Below are 18315 nucleotides of genomic sequence, written 5' to 3'. Positions count from 1 at the left end.
GCTTCCTTTTCAGCTCCCTGCAGTGATATCTTTACAATTGTCTTTTCTTGCTTTCAAGCTCATGCCCTAACTGACAAATATAATTCTCAACAAGACTAATATCTGACTTCTCAACAGTAATATCCAGCTTCTTCAGTGTCAGGGTGCAGCTCTTGCAGATCCAGGAATAAGTAAAGACAGAGAGCTAGGTAGCCAAATTATCAATAATCCCAATGTCAGGGGAGTTCTGAATGGAGAAGATTTCTTGGTAAGCTCAGGATGAGGTGTCCTGTTGTAAGAGAGAATGTTGGGAAGGAAGGTTTGCTTGGGGAAAGGAGTGTTTAACTGGAAGAGTTGAAGTACCTTTTGCTGTTGGATTTCTTTCTGGGATTTTTGACTTTTTTTCTCCCTTCTGGTTCACAGTTGGTCTGCATGGTCAGGACTTTATGGTTAGAATTGTTCTCTCACTCTTGGTAACTCATAGGTGGGTCAATTTGGCCTTTGGGAAGCAGCATAACTGATAATTCTGTGATTCAGCACATGGCCAAAGTTACCTGAGAAATCTTTTCCCCATTTCATCTTTATGAGAAAGAAAAGGCAATTTGAAATATCAAAAAGGTGGTCTCCACAGTTACTATGCCAGCACACAGAAACCTGAAAATCAAATACCTGAAAAATCAAAAGCATTTTTTGGTTTTGTATCTCACCTGTTCAGGTGAGTGCACAATTTCAAAGGGTGGTTTCAGCAATACTGTGGATTTTCTCCCTCTCCTTCTCCTCCTTTATTTTTGAAAGGAAATATTCATCTGACTACAGAGCCCCTTCCTTTAATGGGCTTCCTTTTCAGCTCCCTGCAGTGATATCTTTACAATTGTCTTTTCTTGCTTTCAAGCTCATGCAACAGTGATGGAGTCTGTGACACAGTGGGTGAGGAAGAGGAGAGCTGCTGGCCACTGCTGTGGTGGAGTAGAAGTGGGCAAATGATCAGGGGATTGGCTGATGGCAGAGGAAAAGCAATAATGTCATTAACCAGCACACATGCGTTTCTCTTTTGCCGCTCCAGAGCGATTACTCGAGTGACACCGAGAGTGAAGACAACTTCCTGATGATGCCACCAAGGGATCATCTTGGCCTCACTGTGTTCTCCATGCTCTGCTGCTTCTGGCCACTGGGAATTGCTGCCTTTTACCTGTCCCATGAGGTAATGTTAAAACATCTCCTTCCAGGCATTCTCCAGGGCAGTGGAAGGTAGTTCAAGGGGAGGGCATCTTCCCCACCTGGATGTGTCTCTGTGGTAGTGGTGGCTGCCTTTTGAGAAGCTTCACTGAGGGAGGTGTCTACAAATTATTTTACCTTTTAGTTGACAATGGTCAGGTTCCATGTCAAGTTATATGTCCAGCTAAGAATCCTCTGTGAACATGGATTTTGAATAGAAAACACCCTTGATAGCACAAATGCTTGGCTTTCCCATTGGGAAAACAGTTCTACTTGTCCCAAGCTGATAATCTAGAATATCCTTCCAGGAGTATAAAAATAATTTCTGTTCTGCAGATGTGAATTTGCTTTCCAGAAACCATTTCCTTTCCCACGGAAAAAAATTGCTCAGTCAGTTCTTCATTTCAAATTTTAATATGCAAATATCTTTTTTACCAAAGAAGTGACTGTGTTTTGGTTTGTTTTCTTCACGAGGCAGTCTTAACATTGCTTAACTCGCAATCACCTCGTGCCCATCATTTGTTTCGACAAGTATGTCTTCATAAGTGTCTGCAATGTAATTACTGAGTTTCCCAGCATGGCAGATAATGTGAGGTGACAGAGAAGGCGTCACACTGGCAGCCTCATCAGCGACTGCGAGGAAACATTTGATTATATTTCTCTCTAGTGCCTATTGCAAACTACAGTCTCTGCTCCACAACACCCTTCACATTCACCCTCTCAGCTGTCTTTCTAATCTGCCTGCACTAAACATCTACCAGCCCTGCTGATTTGTCAAACCAGAGCAGGCTCTTCAGATCTGAAGAATCCTGCTCTTTAAGATCAAAAAAAAAAAACTCAAAAAGTGACAGACTTTTTTTTTTTTGTTTGTTTGTTTTGTTTTTACTTCAAATGAACAGTCTGTCTTTGCTCTGGGAAGCCTCTGAGACAATTAGTGGTTGTCCTGTGGAAAATAACAAGTTTTGATTGTTTGTGAGACAGTTTTATCTGAGCAAAGATAGCACACCACGGTCCAATAAATACAAAATCCCCAATGTAATTAATACTAAAAAGCAATATGGCTGAGAAGCTAAAGGTGCTGAGAACCAGTGTGCAAAGGCCAGGGCATCCAGCTGTGAATGCATCCCAGGGGCCAGCATGAGTCTGTAGGAACCTCTGTCTTCCATGGGAGAATGCAGAAGGTGGAAAAAGCATGAATACAGGGGAAAATGTTGGTACTATGCTGAAGGATTTTGGCATTTGAAAACCAAAACTTGGGTGTTTTTTGGTTTAGTATAATGATGAAGAATAGATGAATGTGGCTGCCTAAACTCAATTTTCAAATCTCTTGTAGAAAGATGGTCCAGCTTGTTCCAGTCCAGCAGAGACACATCTCTCTGTCCTCTCCCCAAGCTCCCAGGGAGCTCCTTTCTCTCCCTGCCTTCCCATTCAGCAGGTCCATCACAGCCCTGAGCAAGCATGTGGAAAAAGTCATTCTTCTGCAAAACCCCACATCCAACAAACTGGCATTTTCTGGGGGAAAAATGAAACCATCATTAAGCCCAGACCCCCTGTGGCTGAGAACTTGCTGAGATAGTTGGTACAAACCACCAAAACCCTGCACCGTGCTAAGGTAATATTGACAGTGATATCAACTCATACTTGGACACATGAACCATCTATGTGATTTCTGTTTATATAGGTCATTCAACTTAAACTCCTTCATAACATTTGAGATCACTTATTAATTCAAAAGAATAGTCCAACTTTCCCCTTCCTTTATCAAAAGCCAGAGGTATAGCTAAAGATCAGCTCTTGCTACTCATGATCAAACCTCTTTTTCTGCAGTTGCTTGAGCTCTTGAAAATTTTGTGTTTTCCAAAGTTTCCTGAGCAGTTGTACCAAAAAGGCCATCTGGGAATAAATCATAACACTTAGGAAATTCAGAGATGGGGGATGGGTTCTTTGATGCAGTATACAGCACTGGCAGTGAATTTTGTTTTAAAAATCTGGTCTGCTCTAGGTGTGGGACGCATTTGAAGATGAAGCCTTTGTTTGCAGCAGATGTATCTGCAGTACAGCTCATTCCACAGGCACAGGTGCTCTGTTTGTTCCTGCATCACCTGCCAGCACGCTTGTGATGCATACGCCTGTGTCATGCTGCAAAACAATTACACAAGGCTGGATGCTGTAAGACAGCAGAGGTGCTCCTTACCAACAGAGTGATTGAATTTTGGGGGGGGTTTGTGCTCCATGAAAGCCAAGTTTCTCCTGCAGGTGATGTTTCTGCTCTGTGTGGGATTTGCTGTCTCCACCAAGGCTCTTGCCAATGTGCTGCTGACTTGGGGCTTCTTGCAGAGCCTCTGTATTGAGGGCTGCAGCCGTGCAGGGTCTGCCTCTGTGGTGGCGGTGAAGATGTGCATCCACAGGTGAGCCAGCAGGGAGGAGCAGTGGATTCAGAAATGCAATTTATGAAAGCTCAACATGTTTTTTTTTTTCCCCATTGGGATATCCAGTTTTCCAAGCAGGATGTCACCTGGTGATCTTATCCCAAGCAAAGCTGAGACTTGCTGCTTTTCATCTTCCCTCAGAAAAACACAGAGCTTTGAGGCCATCACTGTGCTGTCCACTTGTTCAGTTATTTCCTTCTGGTTTTATTTGTGTTTTCCTTCCCATAAGAGTCTTGCCTCCACTTCCTATGGCTGCCCAGTCCTGTGCTCCTCTCAGCTCCACTCTCAGGATGGGGCCCTGTGTCCTGTCTTCTCTCACGTTTGCTTCTCCAGAATGAGTCATGTGAGTTTTTAGGCTTGCCATTTTTTGGATTGTCTCATTAGTCAACAGTTGAAGAGCTCAATCAAAGTTTTTGTGCGTTTTGTAAGGAAACTTTTGGAAATAGGAAAGTAAATTATGTCTTTCACCAAAAACTCTTCCCCACAAGCAGTGTGTGATCAAAAACCCACCTCATTATGTTTATTTTTTCATAAATCTCCACCCTCTGGAGTCTTGCGGGTTCTTCAGCTTTTATTTCCAAAGATATTTTTAGCATTGTAGATTGTAGGCAAGTGTGAAGCCTCATAAATCAAAGAAAGAACTTTAAAAATATATCTTTTTTGTCTTGTCAAGTTTACCATTGAACTTGTCAGATGATTTCTCAGGGGCTGTCAGGCTCTCTGCTTGGGCTGGGGGGTGGTGATAACAATCTTGAAAGGTCTTTTTGCATGAATCCTCTTTTTCTCCCTGCTTTTATTTTTAGAAAAGAGAGCAATACCCTGTCACACATTTCCCTCCCTACTGTAAACAGAAATTCATTATGAGAGAGCTGAGCCTTTGATGCTATGAATGAGCTTCACTTCTTGCCTGCTCCCTTACAGGCAGAAACAAGAGCGTGCACAACACCTCCACCCAACTCCCATGAACCCTCCATGGACCTGTGTCACTCACCTGGACACACACCTGGAAAAAATCCCTCTGCACACTTCTCCACGTGCTTAGGTTCTCAGATAGCCTCCACACCCTCCCTCCTCCCCAGCAGCAGGTGAGACCTGCCAGGCAGCAGACTGCCCTGGGAGCACGAGGGAGCAATCACTTCCCTGCTGCTGCACTGGCTCCCTGCTGTAATTACCTCCCTCGCAGGGGGATGCAGGGATGCAAAGCTTTGTAATTATTTGCTCGCATTGTCTCCCTGGGTAAAGGATTTTCTACAGTTTTCACAGGGAAACAAGGTCTACGTGAGCAGAAAAAAAAAGAGTAGCTTGTCTTTCTTCATGATAACTTCTGAAATATTTGGTTACTTTTCATCCAGTTTTCAGAGACAAGGGCTTTAGGAAAATATCTGTATTCTGACATATTTCAGTAGTCGCTGGGGAGAAGAAGGAAAGAAGGTTCATGTTCCCACTGCAAGGTAGAAAATAATACGAATTCTAGCTTTTTTCAGAGTTTCAGTGCTCAGCATACATGTATGGATTTCACTGTCCTTGCTTTTCTGGCATTAGGTTTTGACATCCAACTTCAAAAGAGGAGGACAGAGAAATAACAGCCAGGTATTATCTGCTGTTTGTTCCTTAGAAAGGTGGCTCATAGGCCCCGTATCAACAGGGAGAACAATGAGACAGAACAGCAGTGTGATGTGCCACACTCCACCAGACTGGCTGGTGATGCCCTGCTCTTATCCACCCACCCTGCTTTTTTTCTTATCTGTCCCACTTTACTCCATAAAAAAATGAATATGGTCTATTATAAAGAGCTTGACACACAGCCAGGAGTGTGTTTGTACAGGAGATGCAGCAGCCTCTTATATCAAAGAAGAAAAGGCAAAGGAAGAACAAAAAATGTGGTATTTTTCTTTACTTGGCAGTGACATGCCAAGATCTATACTTGCAGGATATGCTGGTCAGCACTGCTGAAGCAATGCTAGCAAAGCAGACAGGAGGCTTTTGCATTTTCAAGAGATTTTTCCACACTGCATTATTTCTTGGTCCAAGTAATGCTTGAACAAAAGAGCTGTCTAAAGATGATGAGCTTTAATAAAAATAAAAGGCCTTTGTTTTGCTTTCTTGGGCCAGATACCAAGTCACACCATTCTTTTGCTTAAGCAGGGCTGCTGCTTTGAGTCGCAGAGATTGGGGAAAGGGCACTGGGTGTATTCTGGGGCTGCCCAGCCCAGTCTCTGCTGACTGTCACACAAAGGTTCGAGCTCTCTGTGCTGCTCACTCAGAAAGCAAATCCCTGAGTTCTTTGTCCGGCTCTCTGCATGTGAGTACAGGCACACCCAGGTGCCCTTTTACCCTTCTGAGCTGTTGTGGTTTTTCTGCTGCAGAAGGTGATCTGTAAAACAATTAAACCCAGTTGTGCTAGGAATGAGTGAAAATAGTTTAAAAAGAGTTCCTCCTCACAAGGAACTGCCAAGGTCTTTTGTAGCAGAAGTTGTCCTAGAGGAGCTCAGTGCTGCTGTCTTGCTGAGATGGCGCAGTGCTGACGCTGTGGCCACTGGACTCACATGAGAGCCCTGGTCCTGGGAGGCCACCAGGACATGGACTTCTTGCAGAAGGTCACAGCTGGCTGCTGGCCCACATTCCTCCCCTTACTCCCATCAGGCAGGTGACAGATTTGCCAGGCAGAGGGGAATAAAATAGCAAGGGTTGTCTTCCCAGCCACAACACAGAGAGAAGCTGCCTGCTGAAGGAGCCAGGTACACATGTCACCATCAGAGAGTGCTGGCTTTCCTGTGCTTGGAAGAGCAGCTCAGAAATAGGTGACCCTGGCCCCTGTTTAGGGGCATTTGGGTGACATCCTTGGCCTCTGCAAAAAGCTTGTGGTGTGGTTTAACACATTCAAGAAGTTTGCGACTTCTGGTCCTTTGGGAGAAGAGAGGAAAGCTTCATCCTGGATTGGGTAAAAGAGGATCTCCTCCCCTCTTCCTCCAGGCAGTTCTGCAGACAAAGATAGCTGCTCTGAAGTGGGGCTGATGAATTCCCAGCATCTCCAGTTCTCATCTGTCCAAGTGGGAGCTGGCTGCCAGCCAGTGCTCTGCGTGTGCATGGACGTTGCTCCTGCCAACTTTTCCCTTTGGGTAAATGTCTCCAGAGAAGTGTTTGTCTGCACAAGGAAATGGCCATTTAGAGTGTGTTGTGTACCAGTAGAGACTGTGCATCCTGGGTGAGGTCATGGGCCAGGGAACTTTATAAGTGTCTTGTATAATTTCCTCTTCATTCCTCTTTGTCCTTTTGATCTTGTAGTTTTATTTCCAAGTCACGAAGTACAGCTACAAAAAGGAATTAAATTAATGAATGACCTGATTGCTTTAGCCCTTAAGCTAATTTTAAATAATTGAAAAAGTAGCTGGCAAATAACATTCCCTGGAGAGTTTAATTCATTATGCAGGTGTTTAATTACAAGGAAGTTTTGAGATAGGAGAGAGACCAACTTGAAGCATTTGAGGAGATGAGGGATCTTTTTTTTTATTTTCAAGAGCATCCTGCACAATAGCAAGTATTGTACATGAATTTTTCTTTGCCAGTTATTTATGCCTCGCACATTTTGCTAAGCCAGATACAGCCCCAGAGACTTGTCAATATAGTCATACTGCAAGGGTATAAAATATCCTGATGCCAGGAGGGCACCCTCTTCATCCTGCTGTTACTTTTTGTTGCTTTGAAATTGACTTGTTATGTCACAGTTTTATGAGAATGTGAAGATTGTTTCAGTCCACAGCTGCCACTAAACTGGAATTGCCTGTAGTATTCACAAATTCACTCAGAGGCCTCTCTGGTGGACTCATCTGAAGAGTAGGGCAATAAATATTCCACAGGAGTTGATCAGGGATTCAGTCTCCCTGACTTTTAGGCAATTCTGACTAAGTTTAAGGAACTTTTTAGTCTTAGGCAGTGGGGTTTTAGTGTTTTGCCTTTTTTTTTTTGTTTTTTTTGTTTTTTTTTTTTTAATGTAGACTCCTAGGATGCTGTTACTGGGATTATGGAAATGGATTTGGGGCTTTTGTTACTAATCCTCACTCATCTCAGCTAAATACTTCCATTTTTTTAACATCTGCAAAGGTGGATTTTCCAGGAAGAGTTATATTTCAGGAGAGGAAACAGAAGGAGCGTGTTCACAGCCTGAGGGCAGAAACAGGGCACATTATCTTGCATCTCCCAATGTCTGCCCTGCTGAAAGAGACATGAGAAAAAAAAGAAGAGACCTTGTTGCAGGTGTGGTAATGGAACATGGTCCCTTTCTTCTGCCCATCCCAATGTCTCTTTCCATTGTCAAGGAAGGCCAAAAGGGTTTGGATGATTTGTGATGTGCTGAAGGTCTTCACATGCGAGGAGGTGAATGATCTGCTTTGAAGTCTGCTGTGGCAAGGAGAACAGCACGTCCATCTGGAGCGGTTCTTTGGGTGCTGTTTTTTTTACCATAGACCTTTCTTTCATCTCATGCTGTGGCAGCACCTTTTAAAAAACAAGACCAGTGAAAGGAGGCCCCTCTCACTTGAAGTTCAATGTATGCAGCAGTAAATGGATGAGGGTGTTTTCGAGGCTTAAGGTTAATATTTTATCAGTCTGCAACATACACAGAGTTTTTAATATTCTTATCAAAGATTAGCATCATGTACCAGAGACTGAGGGCTATATTCTAGTCTTGGATATACAGCTTGCTATCTCTCAGCATCTCTTTTGGTGAGGGCTTCTGAATTACTACTTTGTTTGAATGCACAGCAAAGGAAATTGATCACTTCTGATTTCAATCTACACATCTCTTTCAAACAGGCTGCAGAGTATCTCTCTGGAGATTTGAATCTAGTGTGCTAGGCACCCAAAGATGCCTCCCAGACAATGGTAATTCTTCATTGAATTGACTGATTTCCCAGCAGTAGGAAAGAGATCAAGTCTTTTATATATTTATTCTGGGACAAACTACAAGAACCAGCTAAAAAGAAATGGACTAGGATCTACCTGCATCTGTGCAGTTTGCATCTAAAACATTCAGATATACCTATCAAGACATTTTTGTCGTGTTGGCAATAAAATTGTTACTCTTGGTAATAAAACCAGTCTGCAATTTTATCTGCTTGAGGTGAAAAAATGTCAGCTTTTTCATGTTGGGAAAACCTTCCCCCATGCCAATTTGGTATTAAATACACTCATTATGGGTTGTGATGAACAGGAAGTTATCAGTGACATTTCCACATGTTGCATTATTGCCATTTCTTGCATTATTTTTAAGTAGCCTGGAAGAGTCAGGGGTGCTCCTGCCAGTCCACACGTGTTTGCAGGAGGACTCAGCTTCCTCCAAGAGAATGGGCAAGGCCAGAGGCAAAGGAAGAGGTCTTACAGCATCCTCTGGGAAAGATGGGTTTGGCAGCTCTGCTTGGCCCCATTCTTCATCCTGATATCATCATGAAATCCCAAAGAAAGGGTGCAATTCTAACCAGACATTACCTGGAATTCCCGTTCCCAATGGTGGCCAGTGGATGTTTCTGTCTGTCCCAGAATTATGAGGTGTATCACCATGAGGGATCTTTACTTACAACTACTGTCTCTACCAGGAGAGGTAGAAATGTAATGGTGGGAGCAAGAAAGGCAATTTTTCTTCCCAGTTCTGTTCAGAGAGCCTTGTCTGGCTTGCATTTGGACTTGTTGTGGCTCCTTCATTTGATGAGGAATCTGTAGAAGGAAATGTGGAGAATTCATTTCCCACAGATCCAAACCAAGTAGCTTCTCCCAGCATCTCCCTTTGCTCTGACAAGGATGTGCTGCAACAGCTGGCAGTGGTCCTTGGGCTGATAATGGCAGAGAGCACACTCCAAATCCTCACAGGTGTGATAACCCAGGAAGTGGGATTTGCTCCAGAGACATGTGGGACTTTGTACTCATTTAAGTAGTAACTGTCCCAGCCTGAGATTTCTGAATTTAATTCAAGACACCACACTCAGTCATTGTTCCAAAAGTGTCCTCATTCCTTGACCTTGTTGCACAGATGGCATTGTTCTGAGCAGGTTTCTACAGGCTGTAACTAATTAAGCAATTAATTAGGAGCCCTGGTTTACACAGAAGCCATTGTAAAGCAAGAACTTCTGTGACCTCATGGGATCTTGTCAAAGTGCTGGTCCCAAGACTGTCCAAATTATCTGTGCTAAAGATTCAGCGTGTTCACCCAGTCTCAGTTTGCCTGACCTGAGCATCACCTGGGCCTTTCCTGATGTGTCCTCAGGACATCACACGTATTTGAAAAATTTACTTTGTTAAACGTGGTGCAGACCGCGTTGTCCTGTGACATTCAGTGGCTCTCTCTAGTGTGCTCTCTAGTTGAGAGCACAAATTTCTTGTTTCCCAGCACATTCAGTACCCCCCACAGTCAAAATCCATATTTAAATCCTAAGGGCATTGTCCCTTATTTTTGCCATATCTGACTTTGTTCTGTCGAAACTTGAGCAATTTTTCCTCAATCAACCTTGTTCCAAAGCTTCAGATATTGTGATTCTAATTGTGTCAAGTAAGATCATTCTTCCTAGCAAGTTGCAACCTGAGGATCAATGGTAAAATATAGAAATACCACCATTTGTAAACTCTGGCAAGGTGACTTTCTATTTATTCTTTTCAGCACATGCATAGCAGAGTCATGGAGTCTGTTTTAGGAGAAAAAAGAGGAGAAAAATCAAAAGTGGAAAAAGGAGAGACCTGCAGGGAGGGGACTTAAACTTGTCCATGTAACCCTCCCAAATCATAGGGAGTCCTTTAATCAGCTCAAGGCCCCTTTGGTGAATCCTGTAAAACTGTGTCACTGTGAGTTACGATGTCTCAAGGAAAATCCTGACTTTAAAACAAGCCAGAGACAGCAGTGCTCTGAAAGGCATAAACAGCTGTGCCCAGGGAATCTCACCAGGGCATTTCAGCCATCCCAGATGGAAAGGGTGCTCAGTTAAGCAGCCAGAACAAGAACTGCTGCTAAAAGCTGCAGTTAAGTATTTTAGTTGGTGTTTGGATGTAGCCTTGGTGGAGCTATTGGTGATTTATTTTTGATGGTGGAAGTTCTATAAGTGATTCAAGGACCACATTGTTCTGCTTTGCATATGCAGGAGAAAGCCTCTCACTTTTCTCTGGTGAATTGATTTAAGAGAGAGGGGACATGTATTTATTGAAAAGCAAATTAAAGGGTTTTTTTTTCTGTAAATGATAAATGGCTGAGATTAATTTAATTTACTACTAATTCCAAAGAGAGCAAAGAGAACCATGATGTCATGTCTTTTTACCTCCATTCAAATGTTTCATTACCTCTTTTTCTGACTGAAATGACTCATGAAATCATAGACATTGCACATGGCAAGGACTTCTAAATTGATCTTGTCCATCTGTCTGTCACCACTGTTTTCTTATTCAGAATGGTAAAGAGGGAAACTATGTTAGAGACAGACACATTGTCCTGTTAAAGAGTGGGGAATACTAAAATATTCTTTACTCATTTTTGTACTTCACCTGGGTGTGAAAGTAGAGCCCATGAAGTCGATGTGAATTAATTCAATGCCACATAGCACCAAGTAAGTCTTACATAATTTCTCACAAACGCTTTGTCATGTGTTGTTCTGCTGATTTCCTTTAACATCTAGTGGGCTACTTTTCAGAGCTAATGGCTTTTATGAGTCACTGTGAACAATAAAGCCCCAGAGCATCCCTGATGGGTGACATCTGTGACTGATGACATCAGGTTGAAGGGTAAAAAATACAGCTGCTGGAAATAAGGGTGATCTGCTGGAAATCCAGAGCATGAAAGGCAGGCCTTAGAACAAAAAGTGGTGGAAGAGAAAGGGTCTCTGTTATCACATGCTTTTACAGAACCTGGCATCCTCTGACACTGAAACCGCTAAGAAAAGGGTGAGGGACACACACCAGTGACTTCTCAGGAGCTGCAGTCACACACAAGCCAGCCTGCCTCTCTTCCTCTCCTTGCACATTCATTACTGCTGCGGTGACGTCTCTGCTGCCGCTGCTGACTGCAGACCCTGTGTGTTCTGTCAGAGCTGGCAGTGCAGCTTTGCGTGAGCAAACACCATCACCTACGCTGCTAGACAGCTGCTTTTTCAACTTGTTTTATGGCACCTGTGTTCTCTAATGTGGTGAGAACCCACAGGAAATCGTTATCCTCAGGGCAGCACGTGAAAAACCAATCCATCTCCCGTGACATCTGCCTGCTCAGCTCCCAGGAACGCTTCCACTGTGGCCCCAGCAGCTTGTGGGCATGGGCTAATCCTTCCCTCTGGAGTGGAAGGGACTGGGACAGCTGCTCCCCCTCCACATGGATCCCCTGACTTCCCTGATTAGCTGTCTGTGACAGGGATCTCTGGGAGAGCTGGCTGCCTCTGAGCCCCAGCAAGGAAGGATCATTAGCCTGCAGCCTGTCTGCCTGTGGAAAACATTTCTATACCTACCAGCAAAGGATAACCATATCAGCACCCAGCTGGACTCCGTTAATATGGCTGTCAGGAGGCAAATGTCTCTTGACATGAAATTATGTGCCACTGATCATTTCAGCTGCCAGGGCTGCTCATTAGTTCACAAAACAGTTGGGGATTTTTTTTTCCTTTTTTTCTCCCTAGTGAAACATCTTCAGACAGCATCTTTCACAGCCATTGCATCTGCTTCCTTGAGTGCCAGGATGTATGTGGAAGGGGCATTTTTGTACAGGTAGGAGCAGGGATCTCATTTCTGGTGCAAAATCCCAGCTAGGAATAAAGGTCTTGAGGTCTTAAACCCATTTTGTCATGGCCTCATAAAATTTCTTGAGTAAGTCTCCTTATATTTGGGATATATTGGTCTTGTATTGGGAATCCCCAGTACCCTTGGTCCCTTCCCCAAGCTGTGTCCCCTCTTCATTCTCCTCTTATCTCTGCAAACAGAGACATGCCACCAAAAGCAATAATGGGCCCCCCTGGCTTTGACAGGGCTGAGGGTGCTGGATCACCATGAGGGAATATTACATGGCTTTATATTTGTGATTTATACAGACTGCACTGTATGGGTTTACAGCCTGTCTGTGCACTCGCTGCTCTGCTTGGAGCTGTAAAGAAGAAAATCATATAATAAAAACCCTTCTGGCCCTGATGTAAAATTCAGCACAATACATCTCTGCCTGTGCCAACTCTCCCTTCTTTCTTTTGCCTGCACTGCTATTGTGTGGCACAGTTACCAGGATCATTAAATTCAATGTCTGAAGGGCAGCTAAGGCTCCTCAATGCTGCACAGCAGAGCAGGGGAAAAGGCTGGAGAAGAGCAGAACAGGGAGAAAATCAGGAATTCTCTCCAAGTATGGGAAAGGCAGGGGGTATTTATATTCTTCTCCACACACTCTTCAGGATGACTAAAACACTCTCAGTCCAATGAGATGGGTTTGATTTCAGGAAATGCTTTCTTGAGGTAAAGAGGGTGAAATGCCAGTATCACTTCACCTGGGCAGAGATGGGCAAAAGGTTTAGATGAGCAGCCAGGAATGGCTTTGCAGCTTTTATAGACACAGATGAAGATCTCTACAAGCTTTTAATTACTTTTCCTTATGCCTGTTTGCTACGCACCAGAACAGATTTATTAACATGCCTCTCCTCTGTGACTAATTTCAGGGGGGAAAAAAAGCATAGTAATTTTTAATTTCACACAGCAGCAATCAATCTCCTTCTTAAATTAGTTTACTGGGTACTTTGATATCTGGTGCGTTTGCAGCCTTTCCCAATGATCTTATTTATAGACCTTGGGGTAGGTGAGTACTGCCTTGTCTGTCTCCTAGCCAACTTCATTAGAAAAGGAAAATTCTTTCAAGGCATAGAGGCAGGTGAGTAGGCCTGACTTGGAGCTACTTTGAAAGGTAGCTCGTTTCTTCAAAGAGCAGAAAAGTGTTGGCAGCAAATACCTGGAGCCTCTTTTCTCACATTCTCCTTCAACAGGAGAAAAAAAAATAACAACAAAAAACTCCAGCTAATTTAACTAATTTTTCAACCTAAGAAGTCTTTCCAGACTTCAAAAATCTTCCTTAGGATCAAATTCCAGTTCTGACATTTCTATGCTTTTTTATGAAGAAATGGGAGAGAGGTGGGACTGATGATCAGAAATCACTTTGCAGCTCTGGAAAACCTGCATTATGAGATAAGAGGTCTCCATTTCCCATAAATGGGTGCAGTTAAGGCTCTAGGATTTAATTTTCTACTTAAGGTCTATACTTTGTTTCTGAGTAATGGGACAGATCAGGACTCCAGGCTGGTTCCTTCTGAATTATTCTTGATATCCATGAAACACTGTATGCTTCCTTTGCTTTCAGGTATAATATCCATTTTGCATGATTTCTCACTTCTTCACACAACTTTTGTGTCCTTCAGCTGGTGAAGTCACATGAGATCTCTGTCATGACAATTTGTCTTTTGTTTGTGTTCACTTGGTCTGATGTCATGTTTATAATATTTTGGTGAGTTTCCTAGATGGTGACCCTACTGCTTTTTAGGATTGCAGACATCAAGTCTGCATATTTTTAGACTAAAATTTAGTTATTTTCTGCTTTATTTTGCTAACTCCCCTACACTCTGAAAATAGTCAGTAGTCTCCTCCAAAAGGAAGACTTGCAGGGGTTTCTTAATACTCAGTAAACCTAAAATGAATATCTAAGAATAGTTACATTCTTTACCATTACATTTATCTAAGAATAATTACAAATTCATTCTAAGAGGCTGTGTTGACACATTTCTGGCCATCAAAAAGGGGTTGACAGCTGGTCCAAAAGCAGAATGTTTCCTTTTATTTGCTCTCCCTGCTGAAAAAAAGAACTTAAACCCAACATACAGAATTGCTACCCTGGTTTTTATTTGTGTTCTTTAGTGGTGGTTGGAGTCCCTGCAGGAACATTCTGGAGCTTCCTGGGCATGGTGCATCCTGGTGGAGCTGCCTTTGAGCCACAGCAGAGAATTGGAACCAAAATATTTCCCTTTTCTCAGAACAGTTTTATGTTTCCCCAAGAAAATTTTCACAGGGAGCTGTCCCATTCTGTCAAATATCATAATAGAGGCAAACATACATAAAACACATGGAGAAAAAATTCCCAGCCAGGCCCTGCTGGTTGTTTCTGTAAACCTCAGGTTCTGCCTTGCAAGTTTACTGGTGAAGAAAGGGCTGTGAAAAATTCCCCCTGGGTTCAGTATTCCTGGGATGCTGGGGCTCTGTGTCTGTGTCAGCTGACAGCTATTTCCTCCATTGAAACTTATCCACTTAGAACAGGAGCACTTTTATTCTGTGCTCTGCCAGCAGTCACAGCTATTTTAATCAGCCTCTTCTGCCAATTCTGGATCCTGCACATCGTTTTGACATCCTCTTCAACCAGATCATGCAAGCAAACAGCTGCTTTCAGAGCAGCCCTCTCTGGAAGGTTGCTCCAAACTGCAGAAGGCAGATCTGTTTATTAATATTAAGATCTGTCACTGACTCTGTTAGCCAGCCTGCTGGTTCTGCTGGGATCTTCACTGCACAAAGGAATGAACAAAGTAGCAAAACAAACAAAAGGGATCTGAGATCTCTAAATTGTTCTTTTTCCATGGCAACCTTCCTTGAAGACTAGAAGGCTGCTTAGAGGAAATAGCTTAGTGTACTTTCCCAGCCTTTTTACACTTCCCAGGGTATGTTTCCCACTGATGAAAACTTACTGTCCCTTCAAGTGTCCATTCTTTGATGTTAGGCAAGCTCATTTGTCCAGCCTCAGACTTGCTGAGGAACAGCAGTACTGCTAATGGAGCAAGAAGTGATCTTCAGCCTTTTTGGATCCCAAAGAGTGGTCTCTCCTCCAAGCCTGGCAGCATTAGAGATGACATTTCCAAGGATTCCTAGCAAGACATCTGTCATGAGACTACTCTAGTCAGTCCTTACTTCAGTGCCAACAAAGTAGCATGAGCACTGGATTTTGTTTCATAAAATGGAACCAACAGAAACAAACTTGTTTGTAGGTGTTCTCTCCTTGGACCACCTCAGGTCTGTCCCACCGAGGTCTGTAGCATCTGCTACCAATGCAAAGTCTGCCTTCCCGTCCTCTTCCTCAAACTTTTTGCTGTTATTTTAGTTATCCCACAAGGATATCTCACTTCTGGCGTCTCTCAGAAGGGTCCACAGTGGGGAATTCTGTGGGTTTTTTGAGCCACGAATATCCAAACCTCTTAAAGGAGTTGGTGCACATGGGTCCTGTCTCTCCCTTTGCTGTGGGAGGATGTCCTCACTTCTATGTTGATGGGAGGAACTTGAGAAACTCTATGCCACTGCACACAAAGGACATGGACAAACCCCAGTGCAGGTTAGACTGGTGCTTTACCACATCTGTGTCCTCTCCCAGCTGCAGTTGTGCCTCATCACCAAGTGTCTTTGCTCTGAAGAGCTTCATTTCCACCCATTTATGGTGGAATACCAACCACAGGAAGAGCAGGTCACCCAGGCTCGAGTCTGGGGACTGGGGGACCCAAATCTGTCCTCAGCCCTGCTGTGTGACCCGAGATCTTGCTTTGCCCCTGAGCTTGCACTCTGAGATGATGGATGCAAAGGGCTGATCGTGTTCTTTGAAGCAAGACCCCTGACAAGGCATGAAAGTGTTCTTGCAGTTGTGGAGTGCAAGGTGGGCAGGAGAGGTGGTGCAAGCAGGAGAGGTGCCTTGGATCTGGCTGCTGTTGCTACCTGTGTGTCTTCCTAGCAGGAAAATGTTGCTAAGTTCCCCGTGCAGCCCTGGGAGCGTGTCATTCTCTGCGTGGGTGGGTGTAAAAAAGCTGTTGCAGAAAGTTTCAAAAGGAGCTCAGCAGTGAGAAGAGCTGCAGCTCGGGCCCATTTGCGAAACACGAATGCCACCTCCGCTCCGCACGGGGATCAGCTGACACTGGCAGGAACAGTGCCACTTCTTCAGCTGCTCTTGCAATTTTTTCAGTTCTTCACTGAAATTGTTTGGTTCAAAACATAGGTCAATTAATCAGTATCAAGGCAAGGGCAGGATAACACACTTACCACTGGCCCCTGGTGCTGCAGAGAAAGGCTCAGTGCTGGCATTTTCATGGGTTTGGGAAGGTTGCTGTAGAACAGGGTACAAGTCATATCTGACCAAGTTTTCAATGATTTTCTGAATAAAGCACCCTTGCCAGCCCACTCTGTGTTGTGAAGACCTTCACGTCCTGTTGAATTTGCCAAGAGGAGATTTTTGAATACAACATACAAATGGCAATAAATTTCAAATTCCACAGAAGTTAAAGGCCACTAAAGATTGCTGCTTGAGTTCTCCAGCTATTTATTCTTGACTCTTCATTGCAGCAGGGTCTCTTACCTTTCTCCTTATCATCCCCTTTCCCCTTCCCAGTGCTCTTTGGCATGTTGCCTAATATTGAGCTGGAGAAGGAAGTTTCAATCTGCAGTCCTGCCCAAGAGGGGAGATGGCACAGAGAAGAGACGAAGCACCACATCCAGCCCGTTCTGGAGTCCCACACAGAGCTTCAGCACACACCACTGCCAATCTGCCCTGCTGCCCAGGGCTGCCAAAATTACCAGCAGTTGTGGCTGTTCCACACCACCTCCCAGGAGGCCTTCTGCCTTCAAAGCTTCCCCTTTCCTGGAGCTCATCCCAGATGGCTCTGGACATTTGAAGACCCTCTTTCTGCTGCTCGCCTGTGGGACATATTTGCTGACATTCCCTGAAAGGGTATTGCTGTTTCAACCATCAAGTGGATACTTTTCTTCAGCCCCCCAGCAGTCAGACAGCACAGAGCACATCTTAAATGTGTCTCAGCAGGAGGTTGGAAATGTCACCGAGACATTTGCTGAGGGAGTCAGGGACAGAGTCCTGCAGTGCCGCTGCCATCAGGAGTGGCGGAGCTGTGCCCTGGGACAGTGATTTCCTGTCTCTGCATGTTGTACTTATGATGCTGCTGTTGGCACAATAAACCAAGGAATCACTCTGAATGAGCAGGAATAACTACTTTTGTAACAAGGAAATATCTCCTCCAGCCGCAGACAGCTTTTCTGTAGAGGGAGATGGAAATGTAATTACAAGTGCAATATATCTTTTCCTTTGAGTGTTTCTGGGGTTGGCATCCTTGCCACTGTGAGAGCCTCCTCTCTGAATTGAAGGGCAACAGAGGTCCCCAAAGGGCCACACTGTAATAACATTTGTATCCTGTTACACAAGAAATGTTGGGGCCTTCTGCTCTTTTCCAGTGGAAGAGAGAAGTGTGGACAGTTGTCTTTGTGTCACTAAGATGCTCTTGATAGCATTTGTGTCTCTTTTACTGCCACCAGCACTTGTCCAGGAAAAGGGCCCCTATTTTCCTAGGAGTTCTACGCATCAAAGACCTTGGAAATATTAAGAAAATGCTTCAGCCCATTCCTGAGGACTTACAGTATGAAAAAAAGTGAGACACAGAGAGGGAGAAGAAGGCGACAATGGGAAAGTGCTGGTCACCGAGGCAGACAGTTGTTTTAGGCCTCTGGCAGAGTAGCTGCCATGAAGTCATTAAGCATGAGCAAATAATTAAAACTGTTGTTCATGAATATTTCAGTGGAATATTTTCAGGGAGGATGTATTTCAGTCATGAAACATGTATTAGCCCAGTGAAGGGGAGACATGACAGGGAAAGACAGAGGGAAGGGGTAGGAGAAGCAA

The 18315-nt window shown here is 44.0% G+C and overlaps 1 protein-coding gene across 1 annotated transcript in view; it reads left to right on the top strand.

Moving 5' to 3' along the window:
* Nucleotides 1–18315, top strand: part of SYNDIG1 (synapse differentiation inducing 1) — a 48180-nt gene that overhangs the window by 17514 nt on the left and 12351 nt on the right. Inside the window, exon 3 of the mRNA XM_041489399.1 lies at nt 1043–1180. Within this exon, the coding sequence (XP_041345333.1) occupies nt 1043–1180 (138 nt within the window). The remainder of the gene's footprint in view (nt 1–1042; nt 1181–18315) is intronic.

This window comes from Pyrgilauda ruficollis, unplaced genomic scaffold (genome assembly GCF_017590135.1).
Source record: "Pyrgilauda ruficollis isolate IOZ18807 unplaced genomic scaffold, ASM1759013v1 scaffold93, whole genome shotgun sequence".
NCBI classification, from domain to species: Eukaryota; Metazoa; Chordata; class Aves; order Passeriformes; family Passeridae; genus Pyrgilauda; species Pyrgilauda ruficollis.
The sequence above is the reverse complement of the archived record's forward strand: the minus strand, read 5'-3'. Positions and strand labels throughout refer to the sequence as shown.